At 43.0% G+C, this 18,558-nt stretch overlaps 1 protein-coding gene across 1 annotated transcript; it reads right to left on the bottom strand.

Moving 5' to 3' along the window:
- Positions 1-924: 924 nt before the first annotated feature.
- dtx3la (deltex E3 ubiquitin ligase 3L a) lies at positions 925-13,227 on the bottom strand. Its single transcript, XM_079575987.1, has 5 exons — positions 13,093-13,227; positions 5,303-5,385; positions 5,082-5,218; positions 1,945-2,156; positions 925-1,229 (listed from the first exon to the last, which is right to left on the bottom strand). The coding sequence occupies exons 2-5, from the start codon at positions 5,382-5,384 to the stop codon at positions 1,160-1,162; spliced, it is 501 nt and encodes a 166-aa protein (XP_079432113.1). The 5' UTR covers position 5,385; positions 13,093-13,227; the 3' UTR covers positions 925-1,159.
- Positions 13,228-18,558: the final 5,331 nt, after the last annotated feature.

The raw sequence follows: 18,558 nt of genomic DNA, 5'->3' as shown, positions 1-18,558 counted from the left end.
GATTTTCGGACATAACTTTGGAACAGAAAGTGACGGAGACGTCACTGTGGTCTTTTGGTAACTGGACATTACAGCTTTCAAACACCTCTGGGCAGCCGTGGAACATCTCGCTGGAAATTCATACATTCAAACCAGAAGTACCGGTTCCTCCTACAATGTAAGTGTTGTGCGTGTTTCATGATTCATGTTCAGATTTTTTTTGAATGAATAGATAATCACAATATCCCCTCCTGTAACCGCCACCTTAACGTGGTGGAGGGGTTTGAGCACCCGAATGATCCTGGGGGCTCTGTTGTCGGGGGCTTCGTGCCCCTGGTAGGGTCTCCCAGGGCAAACAGGTCCTAGATGACGGGTCAGACAAAGAGCGGTTCAGAAGCCCCTGATGAGAGACCAACATGCCCGGTTAGAACCATGAGGCCGTCCTTCTGTGGACCCCCCACCTGTAAGAGGAGCCATGGGGCTGGTGCAATGTGATCCACGACTCGGCAACGGACAAGTGGAAGAAGATGGATGGATGGATAATCATAATATAATATCAGAATCAGAACACGGCAGAGTGTACTTAAGAGGCAGCCCATTTGGCGCAGTGTGCGCCAATGTGAGGTTCAAAATGTTTTCAAAAGATTTGGCTCATTTGCAAAGATCAAATAACTGTTGCTTGGCCTGTGAAAGAGACAGACTCATATGCTCATAAATACATAAATAAAACATCCGGGCTATGGCCACGGTAAATCAATATGTAGTGTATTTATTATTTACATAATTCACATGAGTGTACAGGAACATAAATAACAAGCAAAAGATCAATAGCATTTGATAAGAATAAAGCAAAATTACAGCATTATTGTAAAATAACATGTAACAAAACTACATTAGATGCTACTGGCACAAAGTCCATTAGAATGTCCACTTAGATCTCTCCTTTGATTGGCCGGTCACTCATGGAACCTCTCCTCTGATTGGCCGGTCACTCGTGGAACCTCTCCTCTGATTGGCCGGTCACTCGTGGAGCCTCTCCTCTGATTGGCCGGTCACTCGTGGAGCCTCTCCTCTGATTGGCCGGTCACTCGTGGAACCTCTCCTCTGATTGGCCGGTCACTCGTGGAGCCTCTCCTCTGATTGGCCGGTCACTCGTGGAGCCTCTCCTCTGATTGGCCGGTCACTCGTGGAGCCTCTCCTTCAGGGCTCTCCTCACAGTCTTCAGGTAGTCCTCGTCGGGGTAACCGTTCCTAAAACAACACCACAATGTTTTCATTTGGTTCAAACACTTATGTAGCACATATGGTTCTTTGTGTTTATATTTATGTTTGCAATGTTACGTGGAGAACCAAAATGCCTGTTTTTGTCCAGTCCTGTATGTTCATCACTGGTACAGTATGTCTCACTTGTTCAAAGGCAAAGAACTTGTTGCAGCTGCTAAAAGCAGATGGAGCAACAGAAGGCCATGATCTACATGATCTATATTATACTGTATTAGTATGTAGTATATTCTATTTTTAGTTGACCATTATTTTACCAGGAAAGTCCCACTCATTAAGAATCTCATTTTCAGGGGAGCACTGGCTCCAGAGAGAACCTCGTGTACTTTTCCCCCCACATGTATCTGAAACAGGCAAAGTTGATGCAGGTACTGAATCAAATGCCTGGCCTTTTCAGGCAAAGTAGGAAACATTATTCTGTGATCTACATATGTTTTCTATAGAGTGTCCTTTAGGAAAACTGTGACAATATACCAATACTCAGTTTGACATTAGATTTCTTTAGCTTTTTGAGGAATATGATTGTGTTGCCAAAAGTTGAAATTGTGTGCCTACAAAGACCAATTTGCAAGTCCCGCTTTACTACTTTGCTTCACTGTTCGAGAGAAACAAATGCCTCAAATTGGAGTGTAAAAATCAGACAATGATTGGAAACAAGCATGATCAAAGTGATAGTGCTGCTCACATCACAGTGCCCCCTTCTGGCTGGGTCTTGAAGGGCACAGACTCGGGACACACCATGTCCTGTCCATGAAGGTCTGTGGACACTGTGAACAGGAGCTGCTGTTGGAAGGCTTTCTCCATCTGGGCCAGGATCCTACGGCCCTCGCGGCTATCAGGTAAATAGGCGCACAGGCGCAAGCTGGGGTAGGGCTGTCCGGGCCGGGGGTGGCCCTCCTGTGGACACAGAGGAGCGATAGATCTATGATTCAAGAGTCCAGACACAGAATTGGGCTCATAAATTCAAGAGATTATGGAAAAGTATCTTCTTGAGGAGAAACGCACCACAGTAAGTAGACCTAAACAAGTAGTATTTTGTACATCCAGATTTTACACAATGGGTTTCTTTAGTTTTCAGCCTCACCCATTTATCTCACTCCTCTGCTGAACTAGTGCAACATCAAATGGTCCCAAACACACTGCACGCATTACAGGAAATCATGTCTGAATAAAGAATTCTGTATCGAACTGTTGTGGTGAAGAGGGAGCCAAGTCTGGAGCAAAGCTCTCAGTTTACTGGCGGAGCTACATTCCTACCCTGACCTACGGGCATGAGATCTGGGTCATGACCCAAAGATCGCGGATACAGGCTGGGCTTAGAGATAGAGTGAGGAGTTCAGTGTAGAGCCACTGCCTCTTGTTTCGGTTGCCACCAGGTCGCCTCCCTCGGAAGGTGTTCTGGACATGTCCCATTGGGAGGAGGCCCCCGGGAAGACCCAGGACACGCTGGAGCTGACCTGGTGTCACCTTGGGATCCCCCTGAACAGCTGGTGGAGGTGTGTGTGGATCGGGAAGTCTGGGCATCGCTGCTCAGACTGCTGAGAAAAAAATGGATGTGAAATAAAGTTGTAGTGGTGAGTTACCAGCACCCGCCTACATGAGGGCCAGTATTTCACCCGTGCCGTCTCCTCACCGGTCTTCACCCCTGACTTCATGCACCGAGGAGCCGAGTCATGGACGCTAGACTGAGGACCGCTCCAGCTGAGCTAAGGCGATCAGGTGCCTCACTGTGGCCGTTTGATTGGTTACCTAGAGTGTTGCAGGCCGTTTGTTGGGGTTAAGCCAGTGGTAAAACAGACTATTTTCAGAATCTGTGAGTAGGCTGGAGTGTGCTATGGTCCTCATGGGGGGGAGCTGACATTGCTGTAATACCAGCCCCTGGTGGCCATGGGTGACTCCAAGAGACACTTGGGAGCATTGATTCAAATGGGACTTCAAACGTCCCAAGAACGGCTTAAAAGCCTGGCTCCAAAGAGTTTTTTAAAAATTACTATGACCCATGTGACAACGCTGGGGTAGGTGAAATATTTTAACCATGCTGATTTTTGTTTAAAAGCCCAACATTTGGAAGCATTTTCAGTGCATTGACAGCCTGTCAATCAAGCTCTGGGGCTCTGCGGAGGCTCCGCCTGCCCCGCGAGGGCTTCCCGCCTTTTTGCCCTTTTAAGGAACAGGCTTCGTAGAAGGAGATAGAGCGACCACACACAACTCGGGAACCTTTACAATGAGTGGGGCTGAATGGGACCCCCTCATCTTTATTACATCTATGGGTTGGGCGTTGTGAGGCGGGCGACCACTTTTGTGATATTAATGTTTGTTCTATATATTTGTAGTGTTGCTGTCCCCCCAAAGGTTCCTGCAGGCAGCGAGTCTCCTCGTTTGTTTACCCCTGATGTGAACCAAAGGTCTGCTCCTTCCAGTCTGTGGGCCTTTGGGGTCGCTCAGTGTAACATTACATAGAAACATAACCTTCCTAAACCAAACAGGATGTTGTGACCAAAATGTTGTTGTTTTTTGCGACTCAAATTTTGTTTAACCTTTCTTCTTTTAACATTATTTTTCTTTTCAGAATGGGTTTCCAAAAAACAAGAGGGAGGGGGGGGGGGTGGCACAAATACAATGCACACATCCACACACATTCACGGGCGCACATCCATACCAATACCAACATAAAATAATTCCAGAAGTAGTAAACAATCAAAACTAACAATGCATAATAGATAAAACAGATAAAGGTTGAATAATAATGATAATAGGCATTGTTTATCCACATATGGTTTATTCTCATGCAGACCTGACTCCAGAACCGACCAAAACCGCCCCCAGCACGGCATCACCCAGATCCAAGAGCCTCTCAGAAAAAATGCATCAAAAACGTGACAAACAAGAGTAGACTAAAATATATATATAATATATATATACATATATATTATATATATGTATATGTATATATGTAATTAAATTTTGAAAAACAAAGACGAAATCGACAAAAGGGGGCAACAAAAAGTAAAAAAACTAAATGTTTTTTAACTTAACTTAAACTCTTGGGTATAAATGTAAAAGCTATTTTCCGAGTCTCTGTCTCTGTCATTTCGATGGTAAACATAACTTTAAGCAGGGGCTTAGTTTGAGATAGTGGAGCCTAAAGTGCAGGTGTATCTGTAAAGGTAAAGGTAAAGTTTGTTTGGTCATTATACAACACTGCACAACGACATTTGTCCTCTGCATTTGACCCTTCCTTCGAGGCTGCTGGGAGCAGTGGCAGTGCTGGCTGGAGGACTCACCTATTGCACATGTTTTTAGTGATAGGGGAAATCCACACAGACATGGGGAGAACATGGAAGCTCCACACAGAAAGGCCCTGCCCTGGTGGGAATCAAACCCGGACCTTCCAACTGTGAACCAAATGCACTAACCACTGTGCTACTGTGCCGCCGCATATCAGTGTAAACACATGTTTGGAGAAGTGCGCCCCTGTGCAGTCACAGATGATGTATAAAGAATTGTGTCGAAGCACATTCCAAAGGTTGCATCAAGCGCTTCAGTGCAGGCTTTAGGTGAACATGCTTTGTGTTTGGGCCTTGTACTGCAGACGCTGTCAATGAGAAGCGACATGTGAAAGTTGTTGTTTGGGGAATTGATATGAAATACTCTGGTATAACTTTATTAATGTCTCCACTGTGATTAACAGTCCAATTAAATACATACCATGAGCCCCAACATAGAATCCATGCTTATGTTTATTTCATTTATCTGATGTGCAGCAGCTTAGTGGGACCCGTCCTGGCACGTCTGATTACCCAGCATGCCCTTGTCTCTTACCGTCTGGACTCCATCGGGGAAGGTGAAGTTGACCTGGAGGGTGTTGTCATGAGGAAACCCCGGCAGGTCCCTGTGCAGCACCACCCAGGTCATCTGTCCTGGCGGCTGTGTGCTGATGGGGGCGGGGCCCGTACGAGCTACACGCACAGGAGACACACGGACATGGTTATGAATGACCAAAGTGAAGAGACAGATTTAGGCGGTCCCGCTCTGGGCCTCACCGGCATCTTCCAGCGGGAGTGGGCCCTGTCCGTTCAGGTAGCGGTTACAGTGGAGCGTCTCACTGCTGTGGTTACTGCCCATTCTGAAACAACACCACAGTGAGACAGGAGGGAAATACTCCCTGTGCTATTTGCTAAACTGCTTTTCTCCAAAACCACAAGTGGCAAGAGCTCATTTAGAACAAAAATAGAGTTTATCAACACATTCTGTGCCAAAAATGAAATTATTAATTTTTCGCCCCCATGCGTTGAGTGCCAAAAACAGAAAACATTGTTTTGCTGTTGGTTTTCTATTGTGAAACTAGACACTCTAATACACCTTATGTGTGATTTTGGGAGCTCAGTGATGAACAGCACTGAAGTCCTTAGAACCGTTCATAAAACACAACATCTCCATTTCTAGTAATACAGTGCCTCTCGAAAGTATTCATACACCTTGAACTTTTGCACATTTTGTCATGTTTACAACCCTAAACATGAAGATTTTATTCAGATTTTTTTACTGAAAGCAAAATGATACATGATTCTGTTATTTTTCAAAAAATAGAAAAGTGAAAAGTGGGCCGTGCATAAGTATTCATACAGCACTTTCTGAGTGCAGTAAATTGACTTTATACCATAGTCTGGGTGAATACTCGATTCTGATTGGCTGGTGGGTGCTAACAAGCGTGCATTATTTTGGTATAACCGCACACGTAGTCCGGTAGTTAAATCACTGGGATATCACTCCGCTGTGGGCATCGCCATAGCAACGCATGACACAGCTGAATCAGATAAACACGTAATTAGTGACTGACAGGAACGTATGAGATGGATTTTGTTTAATTTCAACGTTTTTGGCCAAAACAAAATGTTTGCTAAATGTTTGTAGAGGAGAGTGAGCAGCTAGGTTAGCTACTGTTAATAACATATGAGCTTTCCATTTCTATTGAAAACGGTTAAGGCTATTCATCATTTTCAGGCGTACATAAAATGATCCTGCATTTAAGCATCTTTGTCTGGATTAGTAAAGTCAAACATAAAAGTTTCAGTTGGGGGGGCCCAGGTGTGAGCGACTCCACCGCAGCTGTTTCCATAAACAGTTGAGCTGTGACTCTGTGAGCTGATACAGGACACTACTGATGCTAAATCCAAATGTTGTCTTCATAATGTCTCCGTCCTGTCTGTTCACAGTTTGAGACTGGAGTTGGAACATCATTCACATTTGAGTAGATATTTTGGTATAAAACATTTATCTTAATATAACTAAATGTATCTGATTTAGTGGGAAATCCAGTTTTAAAATGATCCACTTCGCTCAAAGACCTGAGCTGAGGGAGAAACATGGTCATGGTTTGCCTGGCCTGCCAGACACTCCTCCTTTCTGTTCAAAAGAAGAACCGTCATGATTTTACCCACGTCAGTCCAGTTACGCACCAAGAGACGGAAGCCGTCACCTGGCACCACCATGCACTCTTCCAAACATTAAAGATGGCGGCGCGGTGACTGATACACTGTTTTCTTCTGCCCTTTCGTCTGTTTTACATCATTTAGAAAAGAATCCCTAAAATCATAGAAAGAAATAGTGTTCGAAGGATGTTTTTGGAAAGGCTTCCTTCCGCTTGTTCCTGAGACGTCTCTAACATTGCTCTCATTGGTTGAAGCCGTCTGTCAATCACACCCACGGGGAAATCGTTGAGATCATGCTGCTCCCAGACTACATGTCTTTGAAATATCTATAAAAAAGCAGGTCGTTTGGCAGGACAGGCAAGGTCATGGTCACATTCTGCAAAGAATGTTCTAAATCAGTTACAGTTTTAGAAACCTCACAAAAAGGATGTTTTTGTGACCCAGAGTCATCTTTAAGCTGGACTGAATATCACAGCGATATAATAAAGGCATTGACAGGGTTTGACTCAGGTCTGTGGAGGTTAGTGTTCAGTTACAGCTGTGTTCTATATCACATTATAAAACAAGCATAGTTTCAAATGTCTGAATAATGCCTACAGGACTTGTAACTTATACATTGGATGCCCTTCCTGTAACTCGTTCCATTTCTCACAGTTGAGGACCAAAGTCTTGTATTAGTATGAACTCCTCATGAAAGAATGTAGTGACGTCTCACACGTCCAACCTGTTGAGCTGCACCGACATGTTCCATTCAGGAAGATTCCATCATAGTGACGTCCTCCTTCTGCACCACCAGCCTATGTGGAGTCGTACTCATGGATTACAACACTCTGGGGCCAGACCACTCCATGGGCTGACTGTAAGTCTGCCCCAGGGCAGTTGTGGCTACATATGCAGCTTTCTATCACCAAGTTTGGTGTGAATGAACAATGCACGACATTGTAGAGCCGCTTTGGAAAAGAGTTATACAAGACTACAGTGGCACAGCGTTTAGCACTTGTGCTTCACAGCAAGAAGGCCCCGAGTTTGCACTAAAACATGTACAATAGGTGCAATGAAAAAAACACCATCTTACTTTAGATTAATTCCTGATTTAAGATTGCCAATAGAACAAGCATGATTCAGCTTAAAATGCTTAAAATTAACATATACACTTAAAATAAGACATCAAAGTCAAAGGTAAAAGAAAACACGGTTGTAAGCGGTTGTAAATATCAGCACAAATCTCCATATTTCAAGCTCTTTTAAGTTATTTTCATCCAAGGCACTGTGAATCCCCTGCCAGGTGATTCTGACCTTTAGCCTATGCCGGTGACCACAGTGCCGACAGATCGCCCCAGCAGCAGAAGGATGGGTCAACTGTAGAGTGTGAATTTCCTCAGGGGATCAACAAAGTTCATGGTTTAGGTCCCTGTCATATTGTGACTCAGTGTTTACTGTATGTGGTCAAATGGTAAATGGTCTCCACTTATACAGCGCTTTTCTACCTTCATCACCCATTCACTCTCTTATCCATACGCCAACGCACGCAGACACTGGAGGTGAAGCCAGTGACCGGTCCTATAGTGTCCTGGTCCCACATTCACTCTCTCACTCATACACCAGAGCAAACATAAGGTGTGTGATGTGTCTTGCCCAAGGACACAACGGCAGTGATTGGAGCCGCCAACCCTCCGGTCAAAGACGACTATCTGCACCATTTAGGGCCAAATCAAACGTGACCCGTGGACCCAACCTTGGGCCGCCCTAGTCTAGTGCACGTGTGCTCAGCATATTATGAATAATCCAGAATACTATTTATACAACCTCTTAACCCCCGCCTGAACCAAGCACATTTTCTCCAGTTTGGCTTTATTCAAATCTAAAAGCTCCATGAAAAAAGTGTCAAAATAGCAACGGAAACGAGGATGAAAAAGCAAAATAAAGAGCGATAAAAAACGTGACAAAAACATGACAAAATGCAACAAAATAGCCTCAAAAATGCAATGAGAAACTGTCGAACCCAAGACAAAGAGTGTCAAAAAAGGAATGAGAAAAGCAACAAAAACATGATTAAAACGCGAAAACTACGAAACACAACGAAGAAGAGATTTTAAAAAGAGACAAAAACACAAGCAAAGCGCTTCAATGGGATAAAAATGCGGCGAAAAAAAGCACTTAGTTAAAGTGGGGAGTAAGAGGTTGTGTGTTTACGCTAAGCTACGTTCATGGTCAGACATGATAATAAACATAGTAAAGGTCTTTACACTATATGGGATAGAAGCAGCAGCAGTAGCAGTAGAAGAAGATCTTTATTTATATAGCGCCTTTCACAGACACTCAGACAATTGTACATTCACTCCACACTCGGGGGTGTAAACTACGTTTGTAGCTTCAGTTTCCCCTGGGGGAGACTGCACACGTCTGCGCCAACCACCATACATTCACCATACACTCATTCATCCTGGCCTATTGGACATGTTTTTAGTGGTAGGGGAAACCGGAGGAAACCTAGGCAGACACGGGGAGAACATGAAAAAAAAACACAGAAAGGCCCCGTGCAGGTGGGAATCGAACCCGGACCTTCTAGCTGTGAAGCGAGAGCGCTAACCGCTGCCGCCCCAGTAGCAGTAGTAGTAGTTTTTGTCATTTTCTTAAAGGGACTAGATGCTCACTACTGCCACCTCAGGCCTTATGCGTAACTGCAGTCTCTATATTAAGCTCGTGCAGGACGGCACTTCAGACCCGAAGTAACACCTTCTGAGTGACAGGGCAGGATTTTAGAGGCAGTTATGATGAACAGGTCTGAGCTCAGTCTACACATGAGGACATGGCTGGAACATGTAGGGGGCGGAAATACTTAGTTTTAACATCGTTAAACTCTATATAGTCCCTTTAAGACATATGTGGTTTGTCTAGGTGTGTGTTATTAATCCAGACATTATGGGAGTCATCAAAAAGGCCAAGTTGTTTGTGAACAGTTTCAGTTCATTATTCTATTGAAGTATGTAGCAGTAATAACAGTATGAGTTAGTAACAGCAGGAGTAGTCGTAGTGTTGGTAGTAGTACACACATATAGAAGTATGTAGCAGTAATAACAGTATGAGTTAGTAACAGCAGGAGTAGTCGTAGTGTTGGTAGTAGTACACACATATAGAAGTATGTAGCAGTAATAACAGTATGAGTTAGTAACAGCAGGAGTAGTCGTAGTGTTGGTAGTAGTACACACATATAGAAGTATGTAGCAGTAATAACAGTATGAGCTAGTAACAGCAGGAGTAGTCGTAGTGTTGGTAGTAGTACACACATATAGAAGTATGTAGCAGTAATAACAGTATGAGTTAGTAACAGCAGGAGTAGTCGTAGTGTTGGTAGTAGTACACACATATAGAAGTATGTAGCAGTAATCACAGTATGAGTTAGTAACAGCAGGAGTAGTCGTAGTGTTGGTAGTAGTACACACATATAGAAGTATGTAGCAGTAATAACAGTATGAGTTAGTAACAGCAGGAGTAGTCGTAGTGTTGGTAGTAGTACACACATATAGAAGTATGTAGCAGTAATAACAGTATGAGTTAGTAGCAGCAGGAGTAGTAGTAGTGTTGGTAGTAGTACACACATATAGAAGTATGTAGCAGTAATAACAGTATGAGTTAGTAACAGCAGGAGTAGTCGTAGTGTTGGTAGTAGTACACACATATAGAAGTATGTAGCAGTAATAACAGTATGAGTTAGTAACAGCAGGAGTAGTCGTAGTGTTGGTAGTAGTACACACATATAGAAGCATGTAGCAGTAATAACAGTATGAGTTAGTAGCAGCAGGAGTAGTAGTAGTGTTGGTAGTAGTACACACATATAGAAGTATGTAGCAGTAATAACAGTATGAGTTAGTAGCAGCAGGAGTAGTAGTAGTGTTGGTAGTAGTACACACATATAGAAGTATGTAGCAGTAATAACAGTATGAGTTAGTAACAGCAGGAGTAGTCGTAGTGTTGGTAGTAGTACACACATATAGAAGTATGTAGCAGTAATAACAGTATGAGTTAGTAACAGCAGGAGTAGTAGTAGTGTTGGTAGTAGTACACACATATAGAAGTATGTAGCAGTAATCACAGTATGAGTTAGTAACAGCAGGAGTAGTCGTAGTGTTGGTAGTAGTACACACATATAGAAGCATGTAGCAGTAATAACAGTATGAGTTAGTAACAGCAGGAGTAGTCGTAGTGTTGGTAGTAGTACACACATATAGAAGTATGTAGCAGTAATAACAGTATGAGTTAGTAACAGCAGGAGTAGTCGTAGTGTTGGTAGTAGTACACACATATAGAAGCATGTAGCAGTAATCACAGTATGAGTTAGTAACAGCAGGAGTAGTCGTAGTGTTGGTAGTAGTACACACATATAGAAGTATGTAGCAGTAATAACAGTATGAGTTAGTAACAGCAGGAGTAGTCGTAGTGTTGGTAGTAGTACACACATAAAGAAGTATGTAGCAGTAATAACAGTATGAGTTAGTAACAGCAGGAGTAGTCGTAGTGTTGGTAGTAGTACACACATATAGAAGTATGTAGCAGTAATAACAGTATGAGTTAGTAACAGCAGGAGTAGTCGTAGTGTTGGTAGTAGTACACACATATAGAAGTATGTAGCAGTAATCACAGTATGAGTTAGTAACAGCAGGAGTAGTCGTAGTGTTGGTAGTAGTACACACATATAGAAGTATGTAGCAGTAATCACAGTATGAGTTAGTAACAGCAGGAGTAGTCGTAGTGTTGGTAGTAGTACACACATATAGAAGCATGTAGCAGTAATAACAGAATGAGTTAGTAACAGCAGGAGTAGTCGTAGTGTTGGTAGTAGTACACACATATAGAAGTATGTAGCAGTAATAACAGTATGAGTTAGTAACAGCAGGAGTAGTCGTAGTGTTGGTAGTAGTGCACACATATAGAAGTATGTAGCAGTAATAACAGTATGAGTTAGTAGCAGCAGGAGTAGTCGTAGTGTTGGTAGTAGTACACACATAAAGAAGTATGTAGCAGTAATAACAGTATGAGTTAGTAACAGCAGGAGTAGTCGTAGTGTTGGTAGTAGTACACACATATAGAAGTATGTAGCAGTAATAACAGTATGAGTTAGTAACAGCAGGAGTAGTCGTAGTGTTGGTAGTAGTACACACATATAGAAGTATGTAGCAGTAATAACAGTATGAGTTAGTAACAGCAGGAGTAGTCGTAGTGTTGGTAGTAGTACACACATATAGAAGTATGTAGCAGTAATAACAGTATGAGTTAGTAACAGCAGGAGTAGTCGTAGTGTTGGTAGTAGTACACATATATAGAAGTATGTGCAGAGTAAAGCATTGTGCCACGCCCTACAGTCGCTGTGCTGCTCACACGTTCACCTTCATCATAGTGAGAGCACATGACGTGTATCTTAGTCCACATGCTGACGGCTTATTCCAGAGTCACTGATCCCCAAGTCCAGTACAATAAAGGGTGTGCTGTCATTCACAGGCCATAATGGTTTAGAAGCTCTTATTCTCATACAATACATCCACAAAGTAACGCAATACTAGGCAATGCAGTGTGCAATACATCGTGCATCTGACTGGGAAAACAAAAACACACAATTACTGAAAAATGTCTTAAAGTTCAGTTTTGTTTCTGATTTGCCTAATTTGGTTCAATTTTAACCAAATGTTGGGTCCTTTTTTATTCTTTCTGTTAAACAACTTGCTTTGATACAAATTGCAGAAAACTTGCTGCCGTTTGTTTTTTTCTAATTTGACGGAGTGGAAATGGTTCAGGCAAATATCGCACTTATATATGTGCCATATTTTAGGAAGTTATCGAATATTGTCATTTTGTCTCGTAGCATGCAGCCCAACAGAGATTTGTTCTTTTTTTTATCCGAATTATTTTATTTTACAGAATTCGAGTCACATTCTGCTTTGATATTTCTAAACCTACCGGCAGATATTGTGAAGAGAAGACAGGCTCCTGTAATAATGACTTGATGGAGCTTCTACAGGAGAGAACATTATGACTTTCTCACGTATGTCAGAAATACTCATCACAAACACTGTCCAAAATCTTAAATATAATATATATTGTGTTCATGCTTATCATTTTGTCTAATGCTCAGATGGTGGTAAAAGTATGTACAAAAACCTAGACAAAATTTGGCTGTAGGACTTTTAAGGCCTTAAGGAAAACTATATTCTTCTTCAATTTTTAGGTTTTTCTTTCAGAACATTTTGCCCTAAAAACAAAGAACATGTGTAATCTACACATATGTCTCATGATCTCACTGATCAACTACCCTTCACAGATGTATCCGCTGTAAGAATAATAATGTAGAATTCTTTGCTTTGACTGAGGTCCAGTCAAACCAATGGTCCTAATGACATGACAGATACCTGTTTGCTGCTCTGTCCCGTCTGTGGATGTGCTGGTGAGGGCGTCCTATCTCATCCTCCGCTCCTTTGTGTGTGTGTCCCGGCCGGGTATTCGCTCCACACACCGTAAGGAGAAGGGGCGGCGCTCTGCCGGGCCGGTCCGACCGGTCGGACAGCTCCTGGGTAAGAGGTAATTACTGTGGGTTAGGTGGTTTCAGAGCGGGGCGGGAGAGTGACGTCACCGGTGCAGAGACTCACCCCACAAGGAGAGACATGGGAAACGGACTTTACCTACAAGGGCTTTCTTAGAGACAAAGTCAATGTTTTTCTCCAAATCTAAAAGCCTCTTGAAAAAAGTGACAAAAACACGACTAAAAAGTGATGCAGGAGCGACAAGAACCTGACGAAAAAGCATAAAAAAAGCAACAAATAAAGCAAAGCGGTTGGGGCATGTAGTGCCACATTGTGCAATTTTTGGCCATAACTTTTTCCATATTTGAGATATTTCAATATTTTTTTGTTACAAAACGTGTTTTGACCAACATTTTCAAAATATTACTTTAAAATGTTATATTGGTCATTGATGCCCCTGTACAAATGTACTGCCCTAATCTTACGTTAGTGGCTTTTTGTGCCAACTTTGATTTTCAATATTTTTTTGTTTTTATGTAAAGTTGAGTTTTCACATTTTCTGCCCAATTGACTCCCATTCTAAACTAACTTGTTCACACTCTAAAATCTGATTTGTGGTTTCTTCTGATCAGAGGAGGAAACATTTGTGATTTTTACAGGTCAAACTGAATTTGGAGTATTTACCCTGAACATGCATTTTCAGTGGAAAATGGGAAAATGGGAAAACCTAATATCACAGTGAGGCTGTTTCTGTGGAGTCATGAGGCTCACGGGGGAGGAGCTTATACGGGGCGTCGGGGAGGTCTCTGGGGAGGTGCTGGGGGGTGTTGAGGGTTAGTGAGTTGGGGGTGGTTCTCCATGATGGGGGTAGTTGTCAGGTGTTTTTGTTGACAAACATGTTCACAGATATGGCTGTAACCAAGCAGCTCTTTATAAAACACGCCTAAACACAGATACTAAAAAACACACACACACACACACACACACACACACACACATCCCCCAAACACACACACACCCCGCCCCGGGCTAGTACATCCCCCACACACCCCCAACACAGATACACCCCTCCCCAGGACAGAATATCCCCCACACACCTCCAACACCACCCCACCAACACACCTACACCCCACCCCAAAATCCCACAACCCCCACCTACAACACCCTTACACCCCACCCCAGACCAGTACAATCACCCACACAGTCCCAACATCTGCCATCACACCTACACCCCGCTCCAGGCCAGTATATCCCCAACACCCGCTCAACACCCCCCAGACCCCCCCATCACACCCACACCACTGCAGGCCAGTACAGTAGCAGTGTTCATTTTGACAACATATTTTAATTTAGTTTTAGTCTTTTGACAAAAATGTAATTCGATTTTAGTCTAGTTTTAGTCAAAAAAATATCTTCAATTTTAGTCTAGTTTTAGTCGACTAAATTTAAGACGAATTTAGTGGACTTTGCATTGATAATCTTCATTATAATCATATTTAATGTTGTTCCTCTGCTTCATGTTTCTGCTCCACATGAACAAAGCTCAGAGCTGATCCTTTAACAGAGAATTTACATGATCTGAGGCTCTTTCAGACGCTCAATAGAAGTTTGGATGATTTTAGTCTCTCCCTTTCATTTTTATTTAGTCTTGTTTTAGTCGACTAAAATATCTCGACATTTTAGTCACAGTTTTAGTCTCATGAGAAACTTTTAATTTAGTTTTAGTCCAATTTTAGTCACAAAAATATCACTTTGACTAAAATTAAGACAAAATATTTTAGTCGACGAAATGAACACTGTACAGTAGTAGAAAATCATGAGTGCATTTTCTGTTATTCACCTTAAACTGTGAAACTAATGTATGATATAGACTCATTACATGCAAAGTGACACATGCCATGCCTTTGTTTGTTAGCATTTGGATTATTATGGCTCAGCTTGTAAAAAAACCCAAATTAAAAATCTCAGAAAATTGGAATATTTTAAAAATGGACTGTGAGCATAATAATCCAAATGCTAACAAACAAAGGCATGGCATGTGTCGCTTTGCATGTAATGAGTCCATATCATACATTAGTTTCACAGTTTAAGGTGAATAACAGAAAATGCACTCATGATATTCTAATTATATGATGCAGCACCTGTATATCTCCACCGAGGGGTTGTATATCCCCCACACACCTATAGTCCACCTGGGCCAGTAAATACCCAACACCCCCCCAGCACCTCCCCACAGACCTCCCCAATGCCCCGTATAAGCTCCTCCCCCGTGAGCCTCATGACTCCACAGAAACAGCCTCACTGTGATATTAGGTTTACCCATAGAAATGCACTGAAAATGCATTTTCAGGGTAAATACTCGAAATTCAGTTTGACCTGTAAAAATCACAAATGTTTCCTCCTCTGATCAGAAGAAACCACAAATAACCCCAAAAAAAACAGATTTGAAAGTGTGACAAAAGAGCCATAATGGGAGTCAATGGGGCAGAAAAACTAAAAAACAATCAAAATCAAAGTTGTTCCTGATCTTTGACCCAAGGGTGTTTTAAAATGTAAATCCAAATTCTGCCCCAAATCACTTTTTATATGGAAAATGAACAATTGTGTTTTTTATTTTTTTAAATTGACTGTAAAATGGGAAAATGTTTTGATGTTTTTTTAAACTTTAACAGCTTTGTGCAGAACTGAAGTGATTAACATAATTATCTGAAAAAAGTTTGAAAAAATATGAATCTTCAATGTTATTTACAGCTGTCAAAAAGTGGCACAAAAAGCCTCTAACGTGAGATTAAGGCAGTGTGTCTTCACAGGACACATAAATAATACCAAACCATGGTTCTTTAACCACAGTGAAGGTGCTAGACATGTGATGAGCGATGTGACAGCGGCTGGAGGGGAGTGGACAAACAGACGGAGACGGGCTGAGGTAAACAGGACGTGCAGCTGTTTGGGACACAAAGGATTTGTTCAGCTCTGCTCTGGGATCAGGGCAAATCTCTGTCTGCGCCTCTGCCTCTCTCCATCCTCGCCTCAGCTCTCTCCTCTGCCTCTCTCTGTGTGTGCGAGCGTGTGTGTGTGTGTGTCTGTATGTGTGTGTGTGTGTGTGTGTGTGTGTGTGTGTGTGTGTGTGTATGTGTGTGTGTGTATGTGTGCGTGTGTGTGTGTGTGTGTGTATGTGTGTGTGTGTGTGTGTATGTGTGTGTCTGTATGTGTGCGTGTGTGTGTACGTGTGTGTGTACGTGTGTGTGTGTGTGTGTATGTGCGTGTGTGTGTGTGTCTGTATGTGTGTGTGTGTGTGTGTCTGTATGTGTGTGTGTGTGTGTGTGTGTGTGTCTGTATGTGTGTGTGTGTGTGTGTGTATGTTTGTGTGTGTGTATGTGTGTATGTGTGTGTGTGTGCGTGTGTGTGTATGTGTGTGTGTGTGTGTGTGTGTGTGTATGTTTGTGTGTGTGTATGTTTGTATGTGTGTGTGTGTATGTGTGTGTGTGCGAGGGAGAACACACACATACACACACACACACACTGTTCAGATGTTTGAGCTGTCACTAAAGCACTAAATATTCGCGTCAAAGTCACAGTTCTGCTTGATAAGATCAGATTTCTAATTCTTCTAATTGTTTTCTCAGCTTTTTGGTCAGAAGGGGCCGTTTTCAGTGAAACTTACTTATATTCCCCTGGTGACTAGGCAGGGGTTAAAGTGGGCGGGGACGGTTCCCCCACCTTGCATGGCCAAAAAAAAAAAAAAAAAGTTAATGATTGCAATATTGTTATTTTCACGCACATGCGATGCAATAAAAAGACTAGGTCGGGCCTACTAAATATCGGCCCGGGGGCCAAACAATAAAATCTGACCTGCGCCTCATTTTCCATAAAAGTATATATTTTTCGGCATTATCCGCGCCGCATTGGCGTCGCTCTGCGGTGAGTTTGCACCACATTGCGTAGCAGTGTGCCTGCGGCTCCAGTACCATCATCTCCTACAGCGCAGGCTCAAATGGAAACATGGCTCTGTAAAAAGGTAAACATTGTAAACAGGAGGCTCATCATTGGACGGACAGATTTTTCAAAATGAAGCCCAAGGACAGTGTGCATCGTGTTTTTGGACTTTTGCTCGGATTATCCCGAGCAGAAGCAGGACTGTTCGTGGTCCGCCTGTGTTCCCCGGTGCCTTCACCGGTGCAAAGGGCTTGACCAGCGACTTTCAGGTAAGGAACACCAGTTCAGTTGTGGATGTTTGTAAAGCGGAGGATGAAGCTGATGGTGCGTGAGTTTTGGAAAACTGCTCCGCACCAGCAGCGCCCGTGTTCAACCGGTCAACGCGCTAAACCTCGCTCTCTGGGCTCTAATTTAGCCAAATAACATCTGAATCATTAATTTCACATCAGCACTCTTCAATACAAGATCACTCAACAATAAAAGGCTGCTCCTCTGTGATTTCATCATCGACAATAAACTGGATTTACTCTGTCTCACTGAAACCTGCCGCAAACCCATGGACTACATTGCATTAAATCAGACCACCCCACCTGGATACTCATACACCGACAACGCCCGTCTGGACCGGCGAGGAGGTGGCATCGCAGTCGTCCACCGTAGCGACATCTCCCTCCGCCCCATCACCATCCCAGCTGTATCTTCATTTGAATACTTGGCTTTCAGACTTCCCGGTTCCCAATTACTCACTGCTGCAGTCATCTACCGCCCTCCCAAACCCTGCCCATCATTTCTCTCGGATTTCACAGATTTTGTAACTCAGCTGTCCTCCATCTCTCCGTACGTTCTCCTCCTTGGTGACTTCAACATTCATGTTGACTCCCCTACATCTAAATTCACATCAGACTTCTTGGACATTTTAAACTGCCTCAACCTCGCCCAGCACGTCACTTCCCCTACACACAATCATGGACACATCCTGGACCTGGTCTGTTCCACACCCTCCCTCACCATACAGAACCTGTCACTGACCGACCTCACAATCTCTGATCATCTGGCCATCACCCTGGACATCATTGCCCCCACCTCCACCGCCAAACACACAAGATCAATTACATTTCGAAACCTGAAATCAATCAGTCCCATCTCTCTCTCTTCCTCCATATCTCATGCCATCACCAGCTCTTTGCTCCCCTCAGATCCAACTGCCTCTGATCTCGTCAACTTCTACAACCACACACTCTCCTCCTGCCTCAACCAAATAGCCCCCCTCAAAACTGCCTCAGTCTCCTTCTCCACCTCCGCCCCTTGGTACCCCAGATCTCCACACTCTCAAAAAACAAAAAAGGCAACTTGAACAGCTCCATAGAAAATCCGGTCTCACTGTCCATGCCAAAGCCTACAAACACGCTACAACCACAT

The sequence above is a fragment of the Gobius niger genome (assembly GCF_951799975.1).
Source record: "Gobius niger genome assembly, chromosome: 18".
Lineage (NCBI taxonomy): Eukaryota > Metazoa > Chordata > Actinopteri > Gobiiformes > Gobiidae > Gobius > Gobius niger.
The sequence above is the reverse complement of the archived record's forward strand: the minus strand, read 5'-3'. Positions and strand labels throughout refer to the sequence as shown.

Bases quoted from the DNA above. Each gene is read 5' to 3' on its own strand.
- dtx3la (XM_079575987.1), bottom strand. From the start codon at position 5,384: ATGGGCAGTAACCACAGCAGTGAGACGCTCCACTGTAACCGCTACCTG. The intron at 5,219-5,302 runs GTGAGGCCCAGA...CTGTGCGTGTAG, and splicing joins ACTCCCGCTGGAAGATGCCG to CTCGTACGGGCCCCGCCCCC. The intron at 1,230-1,944 runs GTGAGCAGCACT...GTGTTGTTTTAG, and splicing joins CCAGAAGGGGGCACTGTGAT to GAACGGTTACCCCGACGAGG.